Consider the following 26,410-nt stretch of genomic DNA (forward strand, 5'->3'; position numbering starts at 1 on the left):
AATCTTCACCTTGAGTGATTACTGCTGTTACTGTAACTGCCTGTTACTGTTTCCCCACACAAAGCATGGTAGGACTAAGCCACTAAGCCCTCATCCCTTCATTTCTCACCAGATCTTAAATGTCAGAAGTCATTAAGAAACCAGCCAAAGCAACTGTACATTCTGGTTGCGAAACTGCATGTATTCAGTACACAGTTATCTGGCCTTCACAATGTTCTGCTCTGGTATCTGCTGTTACTGCTGCGTCAAAAGCAGGTACCACAAAACAGCTGGATGCACAAAATGGCACATTCCTGGGGATTTTGTGGATACTGCCCTATTTGGGATCCCACAAGGGCAGTGAATAGGGTCAGTGGTCAAGAGCAATCTGCTAATAGGAAGGGCTGTCGGTGCTGGAGGATGGACCTTGTAAGGTCCAATGATGAAGGATGCTAAGCTGGCTCTCGTGCAATCATAGGACAGTGTGTTTGTGTGGGGGGCAAGGATTAGCTGCTGGAAGGCAATATAAGGCACAGAGTGGGGAGCACGAGAGCAACTGGAGCACTGGTGTCTGGAGGAGCACAGAGCAGCCTAGCCATGGTAAGTGGGGTAAGAACAAGGTGAGAGCTTGATGCTGGTGGGATCCCTCAGGACTGCTGCGGAGAGCAAGGAGCAGAGCGGGAAGTAAACTATCCTGCCCTGAGCTCCAGGGGCATGTGGAGGGTGAGCCATGTGCTGCCAGACTGGAGTGGAGTTTTTAGCACTGCATTGCTCCAGCCACCAGCCCCAGATGGCTCTTACCCACGTCTCTGATAAGACTCCAGTGTCCAGGGCTCACCCAACATCGTGCTATGAATTTCCCTAAAGAAATCCATTATCTGAGGGGAGATGACTTAATCTGTGACTTTGTGGCATTAATTTTAGTTGTGTTCAAAGCCTTGGTTTTTGTTTGTTTGTTTTTGGGTTTTTTTTTTTGGTTTTTATCCCATTGTCTTCTTGTTATGCATATGGGTTACTGGAAAAGTGAGGATCCTTTTGCAAATCCTGGTTCTTCAGAAGAGCTGTAGTGGGAAGAGGGGAAACTCCTTTCCTCTCTGGGAAGCCTGGGCTGATGCCTCAGCTACACAATTTTACTCAATGTGCCTATTCCTATTGAAATGTGGCTTTATCACTGCCAGCATGTCCCTGCAGGTCCAAGGTTTGGTTTCTACCACCCTCTTGTTCTGGAACAGCTCCCTAAATTTAGGACAGTATTTGACCCTTGTGTTAATCTAGGAGGGGCAGGCATTGCTGATCTGTCCCTTTGGGATAGGAAATGACTTTGTGCCATTGAACACAGAGTTTCTGAAGGAGATAAAATAAAGAAATTATCATACCCAATGTTTGAGGGTGGGCTCTTTCTGGATGACTGCAAACACCTCCAGCGGGCATACTAAAACCAAGTTACCCACAGCCTGTTTGTATCCACAGGAAAGGACTGTGAGATGCTTGCTGCTGGTCTGTGCCTTCTGCCTTGCTGACTTTGAAGGCAACAAGAGTGAGTCTTCCTGTACACTGTACCTGCTGGGTCACAGATGGGTCCTGTGGAAAGGAGAGGTCAAACCCTCACCTGACCTGTGTCCAGGTTCCTCATTCAGGGCATTTGCTGAAGGCTGCTATAGGGAGATAACACAGCAGGATTCAAGGGGAGGCAGGAACTGGGGTGCAAGAGCCAGAAAAATAGGCAGAAATCTCAGGTTCTCCATTCCCACCACATGCAGTATATAACCTGTGGAGATGGGCACAGTGGCCGTGACATGCCACCTCTCTCCTTGCTAGCTGGTGGCTGGCTCCATAGCTCTGAGCCAGATTACAGCCATGCTGAGGAGCTCTCTCAGGCCCTCACTCACATCCTACCAGGCAAGCCAAGGGGCAGATTCTTCCTTAGATGAGTCTGCCCTGGCTCTAGGCGAGGACCTCAGCCCTAGTGAGCTGTGCAGGGCTTCATGCTGTGAGTGAGTTTGCTCTCGTGTCTCTCACAGGGGAGATGTTCTTACTGAGTTTCAGCTTTCTCACCTTTCCTTTGCTGCAGGGCTGCTGGCAAGCCCCTGGCGAGTGGCTGCCCTGCGTAACAAGAGGAGCCCGAATGCCTGTCTGCCAAACCCATGTCAGCACCAGGCACACTGCCAACTGATGGAGGACAGACCCATTTGCAGCTGCAGACCGGGCTTCACAGGGACATTCTGCCAAGGTAGGGTATGCTATGAGCCTTCACCAGTCTGTCCAGGGGCACTAGAGGGAAGGGTGATGGGCATGAGGCACTGGTGTTACCATTGCTCTCCAGTGTAGGCTTCAGGAGCATGTCCTAGCTTCTGCCTGTCACCACCAGTGTCCTGAATACACATTGGTACAAAACCCAGTTGCAGGCCATTTCTTTCCTCCCCCAAAGTCTTCATTCCTTAATTCCTTGGTTGCCGAGAATGCAGGAGGGCATGCTGTAGAGCACAGCTGGCTTGCAGTGTCAGAACAAGCACACATACTCCAGCACAGCTCCAGTGAAGCCTCTTCCAGACACTGGCCAAAAGCTGTCTCCATCTGCAAGATTGGATCTTTCTCTCTGCCTTGTGCCCTTGGCAGGCTGCAGTGATTCTGTAGACAGCCCTTAAAAGGAGCTAGACCCACAATACCTGTCTTTCATGTCCTGAGCTTTTAAAGACTGTGTCTGTTCAGGGTAGCAGTGGCCATGGACTTTTGCTGGTCTCAAGCAACTGGGAGAAAGTAACAGACCCACATTAATGTCTGTGTATTTCCACAGGTTTGTCTTTTGCCCAGTGTCTGTGAAGAGCCCCACCAGCAGCCTCCAGCCAGGCTGGGATGAGGGTCTGCTGAGCTCAGTAGGACTGTGCCACCCCATAGCTGAACTAGGGCTCCTTCAGGCCTCTTCCCTATTGCTATTGCAGATGGCTTTTCCCCCTAGATGTGGTACTGAAGTTGACCTGTGAGGAAGGGCGAATGAAGATGATAGTGAGGAAGGAGGCCTTCAACCTCCTGAAGATCCCTAAGCAGCTTGTCCACTTGAGGAACCAGGCATGCAAAGTCTCAGAAATGGAAGAAAGGGGTGAGCTGTTTTTTGCAGCCACTCTCACAGGTGAAAACGACACTGCCTGTGGATCAGTAATTCAGGTAAGGATCCAGCAGAGCCCCTCTGCATAGTTCTGAAGCCATGGAAGGAGCAGACGTGCAGAGTGTGCACAGCAAAGGGGAAGCCCCAGAAGCTTCTCCTTTGGTATTGTATGCTGCAAATTTCTCATTCCCCTTAGAAGGCTTCACTGGGGCCATCAGAAAGCTCTAGCTGTCACCTAGATAACAGCCCACAGGTTTCTGGTAGCATCCTTTGAGCTCTGCAATCCTGGCTGTAGCTCCTTAGTCCCTCACTTGATACATGGGTCAGGGAGTGTTCAAAGGAACCAGTGCTCCAGCTTTGCATTGCCCTCACCAGTGGTCAGTCTGCTGATTCCTGCCTGCTCTGGTGATGGTTGCCAGCAGCCTCTGGACATGGGGCCTGAGGAAAACCCCAGCAGATATCCAGGCCTGGAGCAGCTGAGTTGCAGCACCTGAAGTGGACTTTAGGGCTCTATGTATGGACTTAGACATCTGGAGACTTGAGTTCTGTGTCATTCCAGCAAAACGGCTCCCACGTGTCGTACTCCAACGTCATGGAGTCAGGGTGGGATGCACATGGGGTGGCGATCTCTGAGAATTTTCAGCTTGATCTGAATTTCTCCTGTGACTACGCCTATGAACGAGTGGTGAGACTGCCCACAGGTCCCACTACTGCTGACAGGTGAGTGGTCCCTCTTTATCTTGCTGCTGAGATGAAAGAGCTTGCAGAAAAATAGATGCCTTCAATGAGATGATCTGCAAAGGCCCTGGGAAGCCACTAGAGAGCTCTGAGATCAGGCTGCCTCCCTTTCTCTTCCCGAAACATTCTTTCAGCATGAGGTTTGGGCCTGGGGCAGAGCCACAGGGGCATGCACAATCTACTTTTCTCTTACCCTCACTGCTTGAAAGCAACTGTCCAAAAAATAAAGGGTGGGAACTGGGAGATGCCCTACCCAGGGCCCTGTAAAGGTGCAGGTCAGGACCTCTTTAGTTGCCTTTCTCATAGCCCTCACTGGCCAGCTTGTCAATGGGAACTCCTGGAGCTCCTTGCCTCTGGCCGCACACGGTGTGGACATACCAGCCCAGAGGCAGCTCTGGGCCTGGATCTCACCTGAGGGCAGAGGCACATCCCAAGTCAATGCACCTCTGCTGCTGGCCTGACTTGTGCTATGTCCTTCCTGCTTTATTCTGTATGTGAGGTCTCCTTCTCTCTTCTCAGGCCAGCGCAGTTTGAGGTCAGAGAAGGACACTTTAATGTCAGCATGAGACTGTTCAAGACTGCCTCCTACCTCCAGCCCTATCACCTGCCAGCTGAGGCCGTCCCGATCAAAGACACGCTGTATGTTCTGCTGGAGATAGAAGGGCAGCACCAGCTCAGCTTCCTGCTGAGCGTTGAGGGCTGCTGGGGCACAGCAAGCACAGATCCCTACCAGGAAGCGCAGCACAAGCTCATTGAGGAGGGGTGAGTGGAGGGCCTATAGTGCAACTGGTCTCCTTGCACCGTGAGCACAGTCACATCTCTTTGCTGGGTGCTAAGGACCAGTTGCTATGAAGGAGCAATGACACCATCATTTGCATGGGTGGAACCTATGGTGGACACCATCATTAAATAGGAACACCCCCATAGATGATCCCTCTAATCACTCTAAACTGAGCCTCATCTCCTGACCCTGCTCTGTTGCCTTCCCTCCAGCATGACTTCTGGCCAGCAGGTGAGGCAAAGAACAGGAAGGGGAGAGGGGAGACCTTGCTGCAATATACAGAGAGGTCTCTGCTGAATAGCTTGTGTTGGCTGCAGCTAAACTAAAGCCAGTAACATGGATATCTGGGAAGTGGGAAGACAGCCAGGCTCACTGCACCTGTGTAGAGCTTTGGCTGCACAGGGCAAGATACATGCCACATGCTCCTGTGCTGGTAACAGTTCCTCACAGAGCTGGGCACAATTCAGAGTGCCAAGAAAAGGCATCCCCACCAGCACCAAGACAGTAATAGTTCTGTTCAGCAACGCCTGGGAGCTGCCCCCAGTCCCCATGTGCTTGGTGTCCCAGGTTGGGATGCTCCCCCTTGTTTCCCCCTTCTGACTCAGCCACGGTGTCTCAGGTGTCCCTATGATGAGACAGTGATATACCTGAACAGCTTTGGAGAGAGCGCTACTGCCAAGTTCAGATTCCAGATGTTCCAGATTGTCAGTTACACCAAGGTGTTCCTGCACTGCCGTGTCCAGCTCTGTCTCCCCAGCGGCCCAGAGCCCTGTGCCAAGGTGAGCTCTCCCAGTGGTCTGCACCATTCCCTGGCCATGCAGAGGGACCTGCCTTCCCTGATCCTGCTGCTAGGAGAAGGGGCTGTGCTCTGGTTTTGGATGCCTCAGCACAATAAACACCTCCCAGCAGCAGGAGCTCAGCACAGCACTTTGAACTAAAGGTACAAGGGCTTGAACCCAACAGAAAGCTCCTTTCCCTCTTCCTGCTGTCTTTTGGGTATTTGCAGACAGAGAGGCTTATGCTAGGACCTGGGCAGGAGCAGGCTCTTGACTGCTCCCAGGCTGCAGCCCCAGTGGTACTTCTGCAGGGGCAGACCACCAGAATGTGCTCTTGCCCCAGTGCAGGCTTCTCCTGCCCTTTGGACCCAACACCCTTCCCTTGGCTTTGTCCATAGCAATGCCCTAGGCACTGGAGGAGCAAGCGGGCACTGGCCAATGACTACAGTAAGATTGCCTCCTATGGGCCAATCCACGTACTGGGAAAAATGACCAACCACTCCAGGAATGACCAAAAGGACCCGAAGGGTATGTATGTCCCTCTGGGGAGGCCAGGAGCAGCTCACAGACTCTTTCAAATCTCTAGGCAATGCCTGGTTATTTAAAAGCACTGCTAAAGTCGCTGCTCTGCACAGGAGCATGGAGTCTTTCAGGTGTCACAGCCATGCAGTGTGTGCTCCGGGAGCCAAACCAGCACGCAGAGCTTGGCTCTGATGAGCAACTCCATACCAGGCACAGGTTGGGCTGAGCAGGGTGGGAAGAAACCAGGAGCCAGGCAAGGAAGTCTGGGCTCTCACACTATATCTCTGTATCAACCCAGCAAAGCAGGCTTCTGGGCACTGAGGACAATCGAGGACCAAGCCCACTTAGTAGCTCAGATGTAGCCCAGTGTAGCTCACACCAGCCTCATGAATGACAAGCTAAATGGAGCCCCCAGGCAGTGGGTATGGGTGGAGTCTGCACATGAGGCCAATTGGGATGACTGAGTCCTGTTGTTAGTGCCCTCAGGACCCCAGCATACCCCTGGCTGCAGTGGCTCTTATCTCCCCAGCTCAGCCCCAGACAGAAGATGCTGTGTCAGGGCTCAGCGGTGGCTCAGGGGCCCCATATGTGTAACCAACCTTTCTCTTCTTCGACAGGACACAACCCATGGCTCTCTACGAGCCTCCTTGTGCTGTGTACTCTCATTTTGCTCCTTGTGATTGTGGCAGCTATCAGCACGAGGCGTTGGCTGGTGTAGAAGGCAGATGTTCCCAGAAGCTCCATCACTGGCAGTGTTCAAGGCCAGATTGGATGAAGTCTTTGGTGATATAGAATAGTGTGAAGTGTCCCTGCCCATGGCCAGGGGGTTGGAGCTAGACGATCTTGAGGTCCATTCCAACCCTAACTCTCCTATGATTCTATGAAATAAATGTGACAGCAACAGAGAGGCTTCTGCATGTGATGATTGGATGCAAACAGTGCTTCAAGAATGAGCCACATCAGAGTGTCTTGGTTTCCTATAGCATTCCTGGGACCTTCTTATTCCTTCCTGGCCCGTGCTCTCAAGCATCCTTATTCACTTACTCAAAACTTGCTTTTCCATGCATGCATGGTCGAGTTCATAGGAACTTTTGATCGGCTGTGCTGAGTCTGGTCACAGGTCAGTCCTGCCCAGTGTGTATCTCAATAATGGTTGTATTATGGTGCTTAAATAATGAGCACACAGAGCAATTCTTAGGTTTATATCCCTAATGAGCAGTAACATTACCAATGACTAATAATTAACTTCTTTGCAAAGTGTGAGTTTCTCAGTCCATCTACCCTGAGTGTGGAGTGGGCAATACAGTTCAAGGCTTTAATTTTAACTTTCTAAGCAGTTTAAATACTTACTGATATGTATGTCTACATTGTTATAACATTATATGAGGGTGGTGAGGCACTGGCACAGGTTGCCCAGAGAAGCTGTGGCTGCCCCATCCCTGGCAGTGTTCAAGGCCAGGTTGGACGGGGCTTGGAGCAACTTGGTCTAGTGGAAGGTGTCCCTGTCCATGGCAGGGGGTTGGAACTGGATGAGCTTTAAGGTCCCTTCCAACCCAAACCAGTCTGGGATTATATGATTCTGTGATGGAAGGTTCCTTCCTCCTTCCCAGAGAGTCACCCATGGGGAGCTGGAGGTGCCCACACTAGATGCTTGCCCACCAAAGCTGGACTTTGCATGGTTCTGTGTGACACAGATGTAGCATTAGCAGAGAAAGGGCTGCTCTGTGCATGCACATATATATATATGTATATATATGTACACCTATCCATGGAGATTTCATTCTTCATTCATGACAGATTTCTCCTTTCATTCATGATAAATTCCCAGCAAGACTTTGTCGTGGTTTAAGCCCAGCTGGTAACTCAGAACCATGCAGTTGCTTGCTCCCTCCCCCCCCACACTTATTCTTGCCCCCACTCCCAGAAGAATGGGGAGGAGAATCGAAAGAATGTAAGTCCCACGGGTTGAGATAAGAGCAGTGCAGTAACTAAGGCATAACACAAACCACTGCTGCTGCCACCAATAGTAGTGACGATAAGAGAAATAACAAGGGAAGAGAATACAACCTCTCACCACCCACCGACCAATACCCAGCCTGACCTGAGCGGTGATCTTGCCCTTCCGGGTAACTCCCCCCAGTTTATATACTGGGCATGACGTGCTGTGGTATGCAGTACCTCTTTGGCTAGTTTGGGTCAGGGGTCCTGTCTCTGCTTCCTCACGGCCTCCCCTCCTACCTGGCAGAGCATGAGACTCAGAAAGTTCTTGGTCAGAGTAAACATTACTGAGCAACAACTAAAAACATCGGTGTTAGCAGCACTGTTCCCAGGCTGAAAGTCAAAAACACAGCACTGCACCAGCTACTAAGAAGGAGAAAAATGGCTGCTACTGCTGAACCCAGGAAAGACTTTTACCCACCAAATCATCCCTAGTATAAAGCAAATAATAATATTGTGAGCATCAAAGACTAAAATCAAACTGCTCAGAAAGCTGACAAAAGTTTAGTACTAAAACAGAGGTAAAGAAGAGGAGTGGCCATGTGTACATTCAGCTGAAGCATGGTGACTTCCTGGAAATGGTTGGGAAAGGAGGGATATTCAACAGATCCCTGCCCAAAGAGCTCAGCCTCAGTCTGTTTGGAGGGGATGTATCACAAAGAACCTCATGGGATTTCTCTGTTTCTGATGATTCCCAGATCTGAACCTCCTGAGTCTGGGCTGGAGTCAATCAATCATCCAACCTCCAACAGCAGAAAAACCCACCACTGGGCTGGTCCAGCACCAGAGGCCATCTCTAACAGAGTAGGATGGCCCCATCCTGGCTGAAGGCAGATGGTTCAGGGGTTCCACCCTTGCCCCCACATGAGCCTCTGGAGAAGGAGATCAGGGGCACTTCAAGACCTTGGTGCAGCTGCAGCATGGAGGGACTTTGGCAGAAGGGATGTCTCCAGAACTCCTTGCCCACAGCAGGCTGACTGAAGCAAAGTGCATCTACTGCTAAAGTGGATTATGCCCACTGAAGGGTAAACTGAGGCATGGTAAACTGAGCCCTCATCCTCTGTGGGAAGCTGCACCTATTGCAATTGAGGCATGCTCTCAGCAGGGGCACATGCAGGCAGGGAGGGAGGTGCAGCCAGCAGCTAGTCCTGGGAGGCTGTGGTGGCTTTGTCAGGTCTGATGATGTGGGAGAAGGAGCCAATGGTCTCCTTTGCCTTTGGGTAGTAGAGAACAACCAGCCAGATGAATATGAAGATTCCTGCAGGGAAAGGAAGTCAGACACTCAGCAGCAGGATATAGTGGGAAGCATCCTGCTGGGATGCTGCTGGCTCTTCCCTGCCACTTTCAGGGTGTTCCCCCAGCTCACTCCTACTCTAGCAGGAGGGTCTCCCCACGATTCATGGTGAGCCATTTGGCTGGGTCATGCCCTGGGTGGATAATGTCCCTCTTCCTCTGCTAACAAATGACTTCCTTTGAGGAAAACCACCCACAGTGGAGTGGATGTGGTTGGGAGCCATGACCAGCTCCATGCTGTTGGCTGGCACCTGCTGTTTCCCTGCCAAAGGGAAGTGCTGGGAAGATGTTGGTGCCTTGGGAACCCTAGTCAAGCCGCTACCAGGCTGGTTCCTGCTCCTCCATCTTCCCCACCCGATCCCAGGATGCCCAGCTTGGAGCCAGCCCTGACCTTGGAGGGAGTTGAGGATGGTGAAGAGGTGGAGCATGGCCACAGAGGAGGTGCCATGGGTGAGGAACACCAGGGTCCAGGTGGCTCCCATTAGGCAGAAGAGCCCCATTGCCACCAGAACCACCTTCCAGGCCTTGCGGTCTCCCTGTACTACCCCTGTGCCCTGCAGACTGCAGCTCTTCTGGATCACCACCGCAAAAACAGCTGTGTTGAACAGGAAGATGAGGCCAAAGTAGCCACAGTTGGTGATGTAGTGAACCAGAAGATGTTTGGAAGTGATCCAACACCTGAAAAGAGACAACCACAGTGCCTCCAGTGGCTCTGCTAACCCCAGCAGCACCCATGAGAACCTCCCCAGGGGCACATGTTGGGGGATGCAGGGACACCCTTGTGCTGGTGGGGTTTTCCAAGGCGGGAGTGAAGCAGGGGGGACAGTGGTGTGTATCTGCTGCCCTCCTGTTGCTCAGCTGGGAGGAGGGAGCCTGGGGAAGCTCCATGTGACCCTTGGATGTCCCTCCATGGCCTGGGGGCTGCAGGCTTAGCACAAGAGGGGGTGGTTACCACAGCTCTGGCTGCTGTGTTGCAGTCACAATTGGGAAGCAGAAGTGCAGCGTAAAGCCGAGCAGGATGGGTGCAACCAACCACCTCAACCTTCCCAGCAGGGCCAGGTTACTGCTACCCCTGCCAAAGGGCCCCCTAATCCCTGTGGGTGCCGGGGCACGTACAGGCGGGCTATGACCTGGTGGTCCATGGTCTGGATGCTGTGTTCTCCATAGTTGCTGATGGCTCCTGCCACCCCCACCACAAGAGCGGGGAAGCCTGGAAGAAAAAGGGAGACACTTGGGGGAAGACAGGAAGGCAAGAAGGAAGCAAGGTCATCCCCTGGGGACTCTGCATGGCCCTGGGTGTGCTGGCCTCCAGGAAGATGGAGCTTAGGGACCCGCGGAGGTTGTGTAAGTGCTGGGGGCACAATGGTTGCTGCTGGGATGTGATGCGGAGGAGGAAGTACAGTGCTGAGTACCAAGGCTCAATGTGTCCCCTCCTCTGCTCCAGTGCCTCCCATGGTGCTGTGGAGGACGGTCCGCAGCAGGGTGGAAGGTGTGGATGCCGCAAGCCCGTATAGGACACTTCTCAGCCGTGACCACAGCATTTGAAAGAGCTGTGGGCAGGACAGGGGCTTGCTCATTCTCTGCTCACTCTTCCATCACCCAGTTTCCCCTCTGGTTGTAACCTGTTGCCTGCCTCTCCCCCATCTCTCACTGAGGCTGATGGTGCTCACCCCAGCCCACCAGGCACAGCTTCACCAGGTAGTTACGGATGTAGGTGCCAAGGACCTTGACAAAGAGAAGGTAGAGGTGGCAGCCCTCCAGTGCCATCCCGGTGAAGCAGCAGAGCAGGCAGTAGTGGGTGAACCTGCCCACGACCTTGCAGGGCCCTGGCAGGGTTCCAGCAGAGAGCCCGCTGTTGAGCAGGAAGGCCAGGTTGAGGAGGAGCAGGGGGCCCACCAGGTTTACATGCAGCCCCAGGTTGATGCAGGGTCTCCTCGGACCTGAACTTGCACCTGAGCGTCCCCAGGGGAAGGAGGAAAGGCAGGGTCACAGCCGAGCAGTGCCCTGTGTCACAGCAGGTTCATGCAGGAGCACCAGAACTGCCCTACACCCCTCCCAGCCTGATGAGTCCCTAGGGCACATCCTACCTGAAGAAGATGCAGAAGGCAATGGTGAAGATGGAGAAAGCCACAGCTACCCCGCAACCAGCAGTGGCAACAGCCATCAGGGCTTGTGCTGTGGACCTATCCAGAGCTGGGTTCTGTCAAACACATGCACTTTGGGTTACACAGACCCTGGACCAACCTAGACAACTTGACTGCAGCTACCAAAGCCACAGGGCTGCTGACTTCCGTGGCTGCTGCAAAGACTCCAGGCAAGCCCCTGGTCTGTTACCCCAGAAGGTCTCTGGGGGCAGTGGGGCAGTGGTGGCTCAGAGGACATCCTCCCTGGGGTGGGGTAAGGGATGAGTGAAGGTGACCATGGTGGATCACTGTGAGCACCTCCAGCAGCAGACAGGACCCCAAGCCTTGCTGCTCCAGAGCTTGCACTAGGCTGGGGGCTGTTTTCTCCAGGTACCCGCTCCACCGAGTTGCTGCTGCCCTCCTGAGCTGGGCTTGATTTTGGGACCTCAGTTTTCCCAGGAGCAGCTGTAACTGTCCCTGTGCAGCTACTGGTGGTACCCAAGGGGCCACCATGGTGGGGCATACAGCACAGACAGGAGCTGTGGGGAGTAGGGTTGTCACCAGGAGGAGGGTGAAGAAGGTGAGATGGTCACAGGAGCAGTGTGTCCCCTTGTCCCAGGTCTGTGTGTCACATCCGCTACCGCTCCAGCCTCCTGCCTGCCCTGAAACAGGCACAGGGTGATGACCCCAAGTGCCAGGAACAGCACCCACACCCGGCCCCAAAGAGGCCCCAGCGAGGATCAGACCTTTGCTGGGATCCCAGAAGACACATTGTGGGGTGATTCCCTGCAAGGGGGGAGATCAGTATCAGCCAACACCTCAGTGAGAGGCAGCAGGGGAGGGAGAGAAGGAGGGCACGGCTGGCTGACGTGGGGCAAAGGTGAGCTGCACAGGGTCCCGCAGACCGGAAATGCTCGTCTCTCCCAGTGTGATGCCCACCATGGTGTCGTCCAGGACCTGCCCTGTCTGGTTGACCTCCGGGCAGCGCTGCCTGAGCCAAGCCAGCAGGTAGCAGCAACCAGATGGATGCCAGCAACACTGGCTCATACCTGGAACATGCCCAGCTGTGGGATGTTGAGGACTGTCACTACCACGTGCACTGTCTGGCTGCTCAGGGACCAGAATATCCCCCGAGGGAGATAGATTTTTCCTGCCTTCCCCTTCCCCGTCACATTCAGCATCCTGGGGTGCTGCGGCACAGAAGGGTGGTAGGTGCTGGCTGGCAGCATCACCTTTTTGTTCAGGATCCACCAGAATTGCTCCAGGCATAAATTCAGCCCTGTCTGGATGGGTTTTGCTGAGCAACATCAGCAGGATCCCCAGGGCAGAAGGGGAGAACTTCATCCCTAGCACCCAGCAGGAAAGGGGCAGAGCTGGGAGTAGGTGCCAGGAGAGCTCCAGCCCACCATCATCCCATCGGACGTGGTTCCCTGCGACATCCAGATACTGGGAAAGCTGGCATGTGGGCACGAGGCACAAGGTCCTACACGTTTCCTTCTACCTCCCCCTCACCTTGATCACCAGCTCTTCAGGGAGGCTCTTACCTCCCTAACACTATTTCACATGACTTCTTGCCAAGGGAATCTAAAGCTGATGTTGGTCCATGATGCAACCACAGAACAAGGTTGAGGAAGAGCACACCATGGTGCACCGAGTCCCGGGGCAGGGACTGAGGTATGCTCGGAAGGTACAGGCCCCTCTGAGCAAGGGAGAGGGGCACGTCTCACCTCCGTGGGGGAAAAAGCGATGAGGACGTCCTGGGTGACAGCCCTGCTGACGTTCAGGAGCAACACCTTCACCCCAGCCAGATGACTGTGCAGCACTGGCCCCACCACCTGCAGCAGCCTGCAGGGCAGGAGAGGTGTGGGACCTGTGGCATGGGGGGCTGAGCCCCCAAGCCCTGCCCAGCCCAGCCTGCCCTCACCTGAGTCAGCACTCCCGCAGGCAGGCACATGTGGGGTTGCCCGAGCGCCCCAGCTCCTGGCAGCACTGGGGCAGGTCAGGGCTGAGTGTCCTGTCCCCTCACTCCTCCTGCTCCACCGTCATGTTGCAGCACTGGTGTTGCCCATCACCCTGCCTCAAGGCTGCCCAGGAGGGAAACAAGGTGACCACTGGGCAGCGTGGCACTGAGGGCATGGGCAGGGATGGGGGGACCACTCACCAGCACAGATCTCCTGTCCCCTGGCAGCGTCTGGAGGAAAAGCATGTAGGGAAATGGGGGGACAACCCCAACATCTCAGGTCAGCCCTCCCTCTGCCCCGACAGGAGGGGAGGCAGCAGAATCTGGCAGCTGCCAGGCTCAACAGGAGCAGCCCTTCAGTTATGTGGGCTTCAAAAACATGGACAGCATCAGGGCTGGAGAAGTCAAAGCCACCACATCCAGCCCCTTGGTGGCTGAAGATGAGACCCTGGGCTGCTGGTCTCAGGTTTTGAAACAGCCCCAGAAGCAAACCCACCTGACTGCCAGCTCTCCACACATCCCAGCAGAAACGCTCCCTCCTGGCCCAGCCACGTATCATGGTGAAACCCTGCTGTGGTCTTTGAGTCAGTGCTTTCCATGGGAAAACTCACCACCAAGCCTGCACTTGCCCACATCCCCCTGACCCATCACTCACCGGGCAGCACCGGGAGCAGCAGGGCTGTGCCCAGCAGCAGGTTCATACTGCATTGTGTGGTGTCCGGGCTGCTCCCAGCCATCCCACAGTGCTCTGCTCCTCACCTACCAACAGCTCTGCTCCTCCCTGGGCTCCCCTGAGGCTTGTGACTGCTCCTGAGGCAACGGCCGTCTCCTCATTTCCCTTCTGAGACCCTCTCACGCCTTCCTGTGACCTCCTGCCCCAGCTCACAGTAACTGTCAAAGTCACGTACTTTCCTCCTTGGCCACTTCCATCTGACGTGGGGCTTTTGTCTTTCCCCTTTCACTCGCATCCTGCAAATCCTTGGTTGACAGTCCCCACCAGAGTGACATGTTAGGGCATCCCTATCCCAGCCCTTTGTAGCTGATCTTTAAGGTCCCTTCCAACCCAACCACTCTATGATTGTGTTACTCTAGGAAACAGGGCATGCCACTGGGCTTTGCTGTGAGCTGATGGGAATGAAATACCCCCTTTGTGGGAAGGCTCCCCCTACCCCAGCCAGAATCCCTGCAGAGGGGGATAGGCCACAAGTGCAGCATTGTCCAGAAGATGAACTGGTGGGATGAGAGACACAGTGCTGGGTTTGCAAACAGCACAGCCAGGATTGCTGCATTCTGCCCTGCAAGCACTCAGGAGATTTCTGTCCTGCAAAAAACTCCCTCTTTGGATTCCCATCCTTCAACAGCCTTCCTCTTTGCTGGGCAGTGATGGTCATAGAATCACAGAATCAACCAGGTTGGAAAAGACCTTTAAGATCATCAAGTCCAACCGTTCCCCAGCACTGGCAAGGCCACCACTAAACATGTCACCGAGGGCCCCATCTACACAGTTTGTGAACACTTCCAGGGATGGTGACTCCACCATGGCCCTGGGTAGCCTGTTCCAATGCCTGATCATTTGGGGAAGAAATTGTCCCTAACGTACAGCCTAAACCACCCCTGGTGCAGCTTGAGGCTATTTCCTTTTGTCCTATTCCTTGTTCCTTGGGAGCAGAGACCAGCCACCTCCTGGCTCCATCCTCCTGTCAGGCAGTTGCAGAGAGCGATAAGGGTATCCCTGAACCTTCTCTTCTCCAGATTAACACCCACCCCACCCCACCCCCCCCAGTTCCCTCAGCCATTCTCCATCACACCTGTGCTCCAGGCCCTTCACCAGTTCCATTTCCCTTCTCTGGACCTGCTCCAGCACCTCAATGTCTCTCTTGTAGTGAGGGGCCCAAAACTGAACACAGGATTTGATGTGCTGCCTCACAAGTGCTGAGTACAAGGGTCTTTGGAGACCACAATAGCTTCCCGAGCCATGGCATCTCCCACTGTCACCCTGATCCCTATGGCCTTGGGCTACCAGTGCTCTGCCAGGAGCTCCACCACTGGCCCAGCTCAGCAGAATCATTAGGGATGCACATCTGGTCCTGCCCAGGATGGAACAACCCTGGCTGAGAGATGGACCCATTGGAGAGGCCACCAATTTGCCAACATGCCCAGCAGAGAGACCCCAGCGAGCCATGCTCCAAGCAGGAACAACTTTAATGGGCACAAGTCTGGTACGTGGGTGCACCCACTGAACTTCTGCACCATCCAAAAAATAGGCATTCAGCAAATTAACAAAAATAGACCATTTCAGCTGCTGGAAGGGGCTGGGGGCAGAGCTACTCTGTCTTCACTGGGGATGGACCTTCTTGGTAACCACCAGCAAGGGCTGAAGATGGGGCCTTTTCCACTGGGGAAAAGGCCCATCCCTGGCCTCAGGGCATGGGAAGGGACATCCAGAGGCAGCAGGGACCCTGTCTCTGCCCCTTCCACCTCCTACAACTCCCACTGCCTGGGCAAGCATCCCTCCGTCTTGCCCCAAGGATGCCAAGCCAAGGGATACTAAGGGAAAGCTGGTGAGGGGGCTGGCAGAGATGAGGGGACCCTGGACTCCAGCAGCCCCTGAGGTGGATGCTGTAGCAAAGCAAACGGCGTTGGTCCTTCCTGTCCTTGGCTCTGCCTGCTCTTGGGCTGCAGTTTGATGCTGTCGGAGCTGCTCTACAAATCAGAGGACTTCCTTGCCTGCAGCACCATGGTCCAGTACCAGAGAAAGATAAGGAAGCCTGGGAGACGAGAGAGAAAGGGTGGGCAAATCCTCTTGAGTGAGGCAGCAGCCTGCCAGAGACAACTCCTCCCATACCTGTCACCACCCCACCAACACCCCTTCACAGGAGCCCTGTATCCCTAGCTCACCTTGGAGGGAGTTGATAATGGTGAAGAGGTAGAGGGAAATGAGGCTGAAGACACCAGAGGTGAAGGAGAAGAAGACCAGTGCCCAGGGAATGCCCAGCAGGATGCTCAGCCCAAAGAGGGCAAGAACATGCTTGAGCTTGTGGCCTTTGTTGTTCTGCCGGAGGATCTCACGGACCATGGCCCCCAGCATGACCGAGTTAAAGAGAAATACCAGGCTGAAGAAACCCAGGTTCACAACATTATGGATCAGGGGGCTCGTAATCCAGCATCTGGAGGGAAGAGAGTGGACAGAGGGTTACGCTGTATCACCCCACGGGGACATGAGTTTGAGGGACTGGGAGGAACACGAAGGTGTGGTGCAAGCCCAGAACCCAGCTTAGTGAAACAGGGAGGGGGGATCCCACCACCACCCTGCACAGAGCCCCAGGAAAGCCACAGGACAGCTGAAGAGATCCTGTAGGACACAGTGGAGGTCTAGCCAGTTGACTTCCTCTAAGACCAAGGACCAGGCAACCCAGTTCCGATGACTCACATGGTTGCGTTGGTGGATTTGCCAACAATGGATTCATAGATGGGAATGGAGAAGGGGCCGTAGTTTCTCCAACTGGCCAGGAAGATCAGCATCACACAGAAAAAGGGGAGTCCTGGGTGGCAAGAACAGAGTGAAGTGGCCGCCCTCGTCCCCAGGTCTTGGAGCTCCTGGAAGGACTCGTTGCCCCTTTCTCCCTGTACAGAGTACAAACCAACATCCTCCCCAACAAGAGGAACTAAGAATGGAGCACACAACGACACCTATTGTAAGCCCTGATGCAGGACTGACTGTGCGGCGTCAACCCCAGCCAGAAGATCAAACTGGGCTGTGGAATTTTAGGTCAGGAAAGATCATGAGATCTTTCTACCACATCCCCCTGCCTGAAGCGCAGCAGAGACGTGCGGGTGCTTCCTGCATCAAGCCCGTCTCTGGGCTGCCCTGGGTGTTCCTTTCAGAAAGAGCACCCCATTGCTATGTCACGACCTTTGCTCTACCACCAGCTTCTGCTCTCAGCCATGGAGTCTCCTTCTCCATTGAGTCTCCCAGCAGAGACCCCTCTGCTCTCAGACCCCTCTGCTTCCCCACAGCCATGTCTACATCCCCATCCAGGAACCATCTACGGTGGGGAAGACCGTAGGTGCCCTCCACCCCATGTCCTGTGCCCTTGGGGCCTCTCTGCCTCCCCCATGCTCACCCCAGCCCACCAGGCAGATCTTGAGGAGGAAGTGGTCATGGTAGGTGCTGAAGACTTCGATCACAAGCCGGTAGAGGTTGTAGCCCTCGATGCCCATCCAGGTGAGGCAGCTCAGGAGGGAGAAGTGCAGGAAGAGCCCACCAGCTCTGCAGACAGCCTCGCTGCTGCTGGAAGCCAACTGCTCAGAGATGAGGAAGGTGACATCCAGGAGGAAGATGGCACCCAGCAGGTTCATGTGGATGTGCATGCTTGTGATCTGGTCTCGCTGCTTGCTCCTGGAGGGTCAAGTTGGGGACACCTCACCACCACACCTGTGATGTGGCCTGCACCCTTGGTGCCCCACAACATAGCTCTGCATTGGGCAACTTGTCCCTACCAGAAAAGCACAGAGACCCTCTGGTGGTGTCAGGGCCTGAGAGCCTGGCCCCACAGCTGGGACCATCATTACATGTGCAAATCGAGCCCTGCAGCTGAGCCCTCATTTCAGGTCTGGGCCAAGCGGGGTAGGGAGCAACATCATTTCAGCTCTGAATCATCCATGCAGGATCAGTGACATGACTCAGGAGATGACACTCATTTTCTCCACTGAGCCCTTAAAAGATCTTTGCAGGCTTCTGCTTGTGAATTCGCATCAACAACCAAAAGTTATTGAAAACAGCCAGTGTTTTTGAGTGCCCTGCAGGAGATCTGACCAAGGGGTGGTTTCTGGACAGGAAAACTCTGCTTTCTTCAGGCATGTCTCCATCATCATGCTCCCAGACAGGCCACCCCACTGCATTTGGAAAGCTTGCATCCACCCAGGTGCAGTGGCAATGGACAGGACAAAGACAGGGAGCATGGGGCAAACTGTCACACTGTACCTGAAGTAGAGGAATAAGATGGTGCAAACAGATGCCAAAGCTGAGATCAGGCAGCCGACATAGGTTATGACACTCAGATAATCCCTGTGTATGTAGGTGATCTCCAGGGAGGAAACCTGAGGAGAGGGAGGAATGAGATGGTGAGGAAAAACAGCCAGTGGGAACAATGTGGAGAGCTATGGGAGGGTGCTACCCACCATCAGCACAGCAAAGTAGGTGAGGTGGTTACATCTGCACTCTGTCCAGCTGCCCCCTGTCTCTGTTGTACAACCGAAGCTGTCCCAGCTTCCAGAGTTGGCTGTTTAAGAGAAAGGGACAGCATCTGGTGAGCAGCAGGAACATCTGCTCCAGGTTTGGGGATCCTCAGGTCAAGGTGTCTATGGCAGGGAGGAGAACCAAAGTGGGGGTTCCAGCTTGTCCCAGGCCAAGCACACACACTCAGATAGCACCCCTGGCATCCCTAGGGACAGAGAAAGCTCTCAGGCTAGGGAAAAACTTGAAATCAACCCATGGAAAAGATTTATAAAGCTGTAGTGAGGAAGGGAAGTGCAGAGGAACTTCTACTCGTGTCAGTGGATCTGTGGTACCCTGCAAAAGCAGCAAAGGCAGAGCCTGGCTTCACACCAAGCACAGAAGCACTCACCAGTGGTGTCCTCCCGCCAGAAGACGCACAGTGGGGTCACGTTCCTCTGCAATGACAAAAGCACAGGCCCTGAGCAGAATGCAGTGGTGGGTTTGCTGCCAGGCCACCACATTTGACAGGGGAGAACATGGGGCAGGAGGAGAGACAGTCTCAGGAGACAAACTGTCCTGTGGGGACAGGCAGAGACCACTCTCTTGGCAGCTTGTGGAGCAGATTCCTCCTCCTAGGTCCCCTTTTTCAAACAAGGGGTTCAGTGTTGAGTAGGCGCCCAACAGGACCATGAATGAGCTGTGGGACTGTTAACTCAAAGCATCCCCCATCCCTGATGATTGTGCTGGAGGTGACACATCTGCAAAGCAGCATCTCCTGGACAGGCACAGGCAGCAACATCACCAGTGCACACGGTGAAGCCATGATCATAATACAGCCCCTGAAGATGTAGCAGACCCTGTACAGGCAGGGCAATGGCGTAGACCTGCTGGATTGTGACAAATCTCTAAGCAGGTAGAGCCTGAGCCCTCCCTGCCCCTCCATTCCTGGTGGGATCAGGTTTGATGAGGCTATTTCCCCACCTACTGGCAGCTGGCCATGGAAGAAAGTGAGGACCACTGGGACAGAGAGGTTGGCCACCACTGTGTCCACCAGAGAGATGCCGACCACCTTGTCACCCAGGACGTGGCTGCTGTTTTCATCCTGTTGGAAAAGAAGAGGAGGCGATGGCAGGGTGGGAAGGGAGAGCTGCTAGAAGAGAAGTGGGCGAGAGTCCCCAGGAAGGTCTCCACCTCTTCCCTGTCAAGCTTCTGGCTCATCTTTGAAGCATCTTCTGCAAGGAAGCACCAGCATCCTGGTCTGGACAGCATCGCTGCTGCCCTGTACCACTGGAGTCCCTGGCACGGTGGGGACACCCCACCATATGAAGACAGGCTGAGAAAAACTGGGGCTGTTCAGCCTGGAGAAGAGAAGGCTGCGTGGAAACCACATAGCAGCCTTCCAGCGTGAGAAGGGGCCTACAAGGGTGCAGGAGAGGGATTCTTCATCAGGGACTGTAGCAATATAACAAGGGGCAATGGGTTCAAACTTGAACAGGTGAGATTTATGTTATGTATAAGGCAGAAGTTCTTTCCTGTAAGGGTGCTGAGGCCCTGGCACAGGTTGCCCAGAGAAGCTGTGGCTGCCCCATCCCTGGCAGTGTTCAAGGCCAGGCTGGACAGGGCTTGGAGCAACCTGGTCTAGTGGAAGGTCTCCCTGTCTGTGGCAGGGGGTTGGAACTGGATGACCTTTAAGGTCCTTTCCAATCCAAACTATTCTATGATTCTACATTACCCATATGGCCACCACCTGGAACATGGTCTGGCTGCTGATGTCCATCAGGAGCACTCTGTGCTCTACCACCTCCTCCCTCTCCTTTGCCATCAAGAACAGGCTACTCGGCAGGTCCACCACGATCCCATGGACCTCTCTGTCCTCCTGCAAGGAGAGACTCATGAGGATGGAGGCTAGGAGAGCACACTGGTGAGCAGAGACCAGCAGGGCTGGCTGCCAAGGACCCACCTCTCTTTGGGAAGCAAAAACCAGGTTCTGCGCAGCCTGAGCGGGCTGGACAATCAGGACAGTTGCATGCACCGTGGCCTTTCCAAAGGTCTGGTTCTGCCCTTCAAGCTCCACCTTGGTCAGCATCTTCTCCAACTCCCTGAGTTTGCTGTCAAGGAGGGTGCGCAGTGAGGGATGCAGCTGGCACCACATCAGCAGCAGCGGGAACGGCAGGAGTGAGGAACTCACCAACGAAGCACCCACTGCTCCATGGCTCCTGCGCCTGGCTCCGCAGGCTGTGCAATGAGCCTGTCCAAGGCAGTAACTTGCTTCTCCACGTCCTGCTCCCAGATGGGCATGTCCTCTGGTGAGGCTGGAGGACACACAGAAGGGAATGCCATGAAATACACAGTCAGAGCTGGCTTTCTCATGCCCCCCAACCAACTGGGCACAGCACTGGTGGAAGCAGAAAGCAGAGGGCTTCAAGGTAGCCCCAAGCCCAGGGACCTGATGGACACCTCAACCTAGAGGGCCTCTCCTGCTGCACAGTGGCTCCCACTGTGGCTACCAGGCCCAGGTTGGCTAGGTGCCTAGCAGTGCAGACAGGACCCTTGGAACCTCTGCAAAACCCATGATTTTAGGGGGCAATACACTTGAAAATCTCCATCTTCTAGGAGCCTGGGTATCCAGGCCTGCCTCTGGGCTGCTGGAAGCAAACCTACGTCCCCTTCCATCACCATTCAGCTGTGTCTTCACATCAGCACCATACCAAATCCTGGGACACCAACTGTTGATGGCATAAGAATGGGCTGGGGATGAAAGGAACCCTGCATTTCATTGAAATAATGTTGAACTGCCTTTACCGGGGAAGAAGTACTCAGAGGTACTGCCAAGGGAGGTGTTCTTCCCGCCCTTCGAGATGTAGGACACATTGAAGATGGACGTGCTGGCTCCTGCAGTCTCCTGACCCTGCTTCCCCCGGGCATTGCTGCTGACTGGATCTCGGCCCAGGAGAAAGCTCTGCTTCCCGTACACCAGCCGCAGGGTGCTGTTGGCCCTGAACCAGCAGATGCAGAAGCGGTACCTGCCCAGCATGGGGGGCAAACTGTAATTGTACGAGGAGTTTCTCCTGCTTGGCAAAAAAGGCCTTCTTATGATCAGTGCCTGGGCTGTGTTCTCGATGGAAATGGCAGCAGGGCCATGCTCGTAGATGATGGAGCTGTTCTGGGTCTGGTTTCGGTCACCACAGAAGCGGAAGTCCTCTTCCTTATGGCCACATGCTCCCGCCCCTGCAGACACAAGTGTTTGGAGATGGTGGTTCAGCCGGGCTTTCTGCCGCTGTAACCCCAATCCTGTCCTGGATGGGCTGCATGATGTCAGTGACACTGGCCCACCTCCCTGATGTCCCCATGGCCATGCTGGGGGGGTTTGTCAGGGCTCCTGAGGCAGCAGGAGCCACAGCTTTGCGGAGCCACCCTCTCCCAGGTGCTATTAGCCACCTCAGCAGAGAGAGGACCTCTCCATCCCCAGAAATAATGGACAGGGATCATCTTCTTTCCCTGGAAAGAATTCATCCTGCCCAAGAAACCCCATCAGAGGCACATCAGCCCATGAGACATTTCACCTCTGTGGAAATCACAGTAGCAAGCACCCCTCTGTACTCCCCAGGCAAGTTTTGGGCGCTGCCAATTATTTCCAGCAGCCCAAACCTGTCTCATCATCCCAGGGCAGGATGTGGTTGGGGCAGTCTACCTTGGAGTAGGGAGAGAAGGAGCAGAAGGACCTTCATCCCAGGAAGCTCTCTGCTTTGGCTTGGCCTCTGAGGAAAAAGCAGGGCCTGGAAGGGTACAAAGGAAAGGGGCCATGTGAGTATTTGGATACCACCCATACCATGGGGTCCGGGGATGGAAAGCAAAGGCTGTGGTGGTGGTAAACAGCTCCCTGGTGCCCCTGCTGCAAGGAGGAGCCACGAGCACCGGGGCTGGAAGGACAGGGCAGCCATCAGCGAGTCCCTGGGGTCTGGGCAGTGAGGGGTGCCCCAGCACTGGCACCAACCGCCAGTGACTCAGAGTGGGAAGGAGGGTTGCCTCTTCCACTCCCAACCTCAGATCTCTCTGTTCAGGCCTTGTCTTCTTACCACAGATAGGAACAGAAGGAAACGGTGGTTTCCTAGTTCACCAGCCCTGAAATTATTGTCTCGGGTGCTCTCAGCTCCTGCAGATTAGCTGAGGAGCCATGCACAATGCAAACTGCTCTGTCACTGCAGCCTGGCAGAAACAGACTCTCCCAGGCTCATCCTGGAGCAACTGTGGCTGCCAAAACCCCTTCTGCCCCTCATGACCAGGCAGGCAATGTTCTCTGCAGCCCCTCCCCCACCCCTTCACCTTACACTCTGCTCCCCCAGAGTTTTCTTTTTCTTTATATGCAGTCAGGGCTGCTGTGACCTGCTGCACCCAAGCCAGTGATAACTACCCTCGGGTGCTGCTGCACCCATGTGCTCCACAAAGCCATAGCCTTCACACCCACAGCCCTTCCCATCACGCTTTACACCTTCCCCACACCACAAACTGCATCTCTGGTGCTGCTGGGAACACTGAGCTTCACCACCTGCTCACCCTGCATCGCCCCAGTGATGGGTGGAGGCTGGTCTAGTGGAACGTGTCCCTGCCTGTGGCAGGGGGTTGGAAGTGAATGAGCTTTAAGGTCCCTTCCAGTTCAAACCATTCTATGTTCCTGAGGGATGGTTCTTGAACTTGCCAAGAAAAGCTGCCTGGAGGTTGATGCCTGGGATCCTGTTTCAGCAGGTGGGTGAGGTAAATGTCAGGGCTGCTTCTGCAAGGAAGGATAAATCCTCGTGTGCTTTCTCAGCTGCACGAGGACCTTGTGTACTCACATCCCAGAGGTGCTTCAGACAGGCAGTGCTCTGAAGGAGATGTGGTTTTGGGTACTTTTAGAGCTAGGGAGGCTTTGTGGTGAGCTGCAAAACTAAAGGTGTCCTCGGATCTCCGGTAGTGTCACCATCATCTCTCGAACACCGTGGCTCAGCCCACCACTGACAGTGAAGGATGCTGCAGTGTCTTTGGTTTGGCTTTGTTTTAACTGCTCTAGTGGAAGGTGTCCCTGCCTGTGGTAGGGGGTTGGAACTGGATGAGCTTTAAAGTCCCTTTCAACCCAAACCACTCAGTCATTTGGTGATCCAGCAATCCCTGGGAGCCCCTCCCCAGGGCAGGACAGCATTGATGGGACCTACCGGACCAGCCAGCAGAGCCAAACACTTGCCAATGCCCAAATACAAGCCAGCACCTATTTTGCGATTGCTGAATCCCATGTCACTCCCACAGCATCCTTTTCAAAATCCAGCAAGTGGCTGAATTCTGTTCTGTTTCCTGCAAGCAGATATGGGGTACCCACCAGCATCACCTGAAGAGGCTCCTGAGCTTTCGCAGTCACCTAGGGGCTGTCAGATGGGGAGGCTGTGGGAATATCACTAGATTGAGAACTTGGCATCCTTGCTGGCAGATCTCCCCACAAGCATGGGTTTCTCCTGGGAGCATTCCTGGTCAGCAGGGATCCAGGGCACATCCTGCACTGGTGCAGCACAGCACCATGGGCACAGCCACTTGTGCCCCTCCCTGTCTGCTTCTTGCAGCAGTTTATCACTGGAAGATGGGGCTTCGGGTTATTAATTAACCTGCTGCCATAATTGAGTGTGGCGCTAACGAGGTTTTCTGGTGTGGGCTGGAAGGGTTTGGCACAGGCAGGACTTGGCAGCATGTGGGCTGTCATCCCAGTGCCTTGCTGCACACTTGAGAATCATGCATGTGGATCCAAAAAGCATGGATCTGGGGTGACAAAATGCCGGTTGTGATGGGAACCACCCGGACAGCTTAAAAGCAACCAAGTTGCATACAAACACCAACAGTATAGTGATAGCACAGAGCCAGCACACCAAGAAAGCATTCCCTCAGTATGAGGAATGCTGCATCCCAACAAAGCTTCAGCCCATCCCACTGTACTGGCATCTTTAGGATGTTACTTGGGGTGCTCGGAGGAGAGGATCATCCCCTTTTACCTGTTACTCAACCGGGACAAGAAATCCCTGTGGGGATGTGGGTGGGGGAGCTGGTATTTCCCCTCCAAGCCCTGTATGGTCCCACTTGTCTCAACGGCAATGGCTGTTTCCTGATCTGAACAATAGCAAGAGAAAGTCCCCCAGAAATGGTTTCTCAGTGAGAAAACAAAGTTCCCATCGGTGCCTGCAGCACTGGAGGGAGGAGAAAGTGCCAAGCTCACAGTGGGACTGGAGGGACATCATCCCTGGGTAACAGTGGGGATGCTTGGCACTGCCACCCCAGTGTCACCCATTTACAAAAGCCCTGTGCTATCACAGTGACCAAACCTTTTAGCACCCAACCCTACCTCCCCTTCACCCAGAGCAGGATGGTTTTACCTGCTGCCCCTGGGGGGCTGAGCTCCTCCAAGAAGAGTAATGCACAGAAAAACTCCTAGTTTAGCCCCCAAACCAGCCAGATGACTTAAAAAGAGGTGGCCAGGCTGGAGCAGGCTTCCTCACCGCTGGATGGGAGGGAGGCTCTCCTCAGGTATCACACTGTACCCTTGCTTTGCCATTCAAAGAACATTTTGGTCTTGGAAAGAAAAGTCAAGGAATAACATGGTGGCCTCCAAACTTACATGCAAATGGAAAAAAAAACTAAAACCCCCACAAAACAAAAAGCCCAGTGTTTCCTACCACCTTACTGCTCTCAGGGTGACTTGGCAGCAGGTATTTAAGCCTTTGGAGATGGCACATGGCTTTTGGCCATGACGCTTTTCCCGAGAAGGGAAGATGCTCTGATGCCTCAAACAAACACCAGAAACGGGGAGATTCAAGGCCTTCAATCTGTTTTCCTTCCAGGTCCACTAGGAAAATAACACTGACACTCTGTTCCTCGAGATGCCAACGAGCCCGCAGCTTGTCACCCAGGCAAGGACTTGGGAACGGGATGGAGATACTGAGGCACGCAGAGGCTTTGTGAGGTGCAGAACAGCTTTGCATGGCAGTAGGGAGCACAGGGGAGATGCCCCAGCATCAGTCCCATGGGTCTTCACACAGGGCCCTTGTCCTCAGCCAGCGGCTCTTGCCTGTTATTCACGGCATTAGCACATGAGCTGTTCCCATCACGGGGGCAGCAGGGGCCAACCCAGCGCCTTTCTAATGCCAAGCCTCTGCCATGGGATGGGATCGGCTCTTCCCAGGATGTGGGGCTGAGCACATCACCCAGCACCCCTGAGCTGAGTTCTGCTGACAGGACAAAATCAGACCTGATAAAAATTCCCACGGGAGCGGCAGAGATCCATCCTTTGCCAGCTGCTGGCAGCCATCCCTTCCCCAGCAGGCATGGGGAAAGCAGGGAGGAAGCTGGCATAGGCAGACCACCAGTGCCTGAGGCTCCTGAGATGAATTTTCTTAAAGCCGGGTAGTAGCACTAACAACGTACACCAAAATTCCATTTCCTCACCCCACCACAGACATGTTACAGCCAACTCAACCAGTGCTTCCTCCAGCGCCCAGGCAACACGGTGCAGAGCTCAGTGGCATGCAAAGGACCAGTGCCAAACTGAAGGCTGCCATGAAATGGGAATAAAGTGGTGTGGGCTGTCCTCTCCCAGCACCTCATGCTGTGTTGCTGGCCTCAGGGGGTACCGCCAGCAGCCCTCATAGTGCACTCTTACCGCTCAGCATTCTTCAGGAGCAACCCCTTGGCCTCTTCCTGTGGGTCACTTTGTGCCTTCTCTCCACCCAAATCACACACCTGGGTTTTAAATAGCTCCCAAAACACACCATCCCCTCCCAGGTTTTGTCACCCTCTGCATCAGCAGAGTCCCCATTGCCTGCTCGTGCCATGGGTGCTAGTGAAGAGAAGTCTTGGGCAGCACAGAGCAGCCTAGGACCACCCCAAATCAGGCTCCCAGGCATTTG

At 54.3% G+C, this 26,410-nt stretch overlaps 3 protein-coding genes across 3 annotated transcripts; 1 reads left to right on the plus strand and 2 right to left on the minus strand.

Annotated features, from left to right (window-relative positions):
* The first annotated feature begins 423 nt into the window (after positions 1-423).
* LOC134164975 (uromodulin-like) lies at positions 424-6,800 on the plus strand. Its single transcript, XM_062621264.1, has 9 exons — positions 424-579; positions 1,450-1,516; positions 2,051-2,209; positions 2,936-3,141; positions 3,642-3,802; positions 4,340-4,582; positions 5,221-5,380; positions 5,776-5,905; positions 6,517-6,800. Exons 1-9 carry the CDS (start codon positions 577-579, stop codon positions 6,615-6,617), a joined length of 1,230 nt encoding a protein of 409 aa, XP_062477248.1. The 5' UTR covers positions 424-576; the 3' UTR covers positions 6,618-6,800.
* Positions 6,801-8,382: 1,582 nt separating this feature from the next.
* LOC134164976 (adhesion G protein-coupled receptor G3-like) lies at positions 8,383-14,134 on the minus strand. The gene is given in 14 exon segments (XM_062621265.1): positions 8,383-9,155; positions 9,582-9,868; positions 10,307-10,400; positions 10,861-11,114; positions 11,116-11,142; positions 11,278-11,390; positions 11,875-11,975; positions 12,060-12,099; positions 12,172-12,290; positions 12,362-12,503; positions 13,041-13,158; positions 13,238-13,397; positions 13,475-13,504; positions 13,929-14,134. Coding segments are annotated over 14 exon segments (1,683 nt in total). The 5' UTR covers positions 14,011-14,134; the 3' UTR covers positions 8,383-9,039.
* A 1,791-nt stretch (positions 14,135-15,925) lies between these two features.
* Positions 15,926-22,333, minus strand: ADGRG1 (adhesion G protein-coupled receptor G1). Its single transcript, XM_062621263.1, has 13 exons — positions 22,183-22,333; positions 21,294-21,719; positions 20,680-20,803; positions 20,452-20,599; positions 20,239-20,367; positions 19,477-19,593; positions 18,901-18,946; positions 18,455-18,555; positions 18,258-18,373; positions 17,398-17,672; positions 16,704-16,815; positions 16,172-16,440; positions 15,926-16,041 (listed from the first exon to the last, which is right to left on the minus strand). The coding sequence occupies exons 1-13, from the start codon at positions 22,316-22,318 to the stop codon at positions 15,977-15,979; spliced, it is 2,064 nt and encodes a 687-aa protein (XP_062477247.1). The 5' UTR covers positions 22,319-22,333; the 3' UTR covers positions 15,926-15,976.
* Positions 22,334-26,410: the final 4,077 nt, after the last annotated feature.

The sequence above is a fragment of the Pezoporus occidentalis genome, unplaced genomic scaffold (genome assembly GCF_034315485.1).
Source record: "Pezoporus occidentalis ecotype Australia unplaced genomic scaffold, CSIRO_AGI_Poc_V1 ctg229, whole genome shotgun sequence".
NCBI classification, from domain to species: Eukaryota; Metazoa; Chordata; class Aves; order Psittaciformes; family Psittacidae; genus Pezoporus; species Pezoporus occidentalis.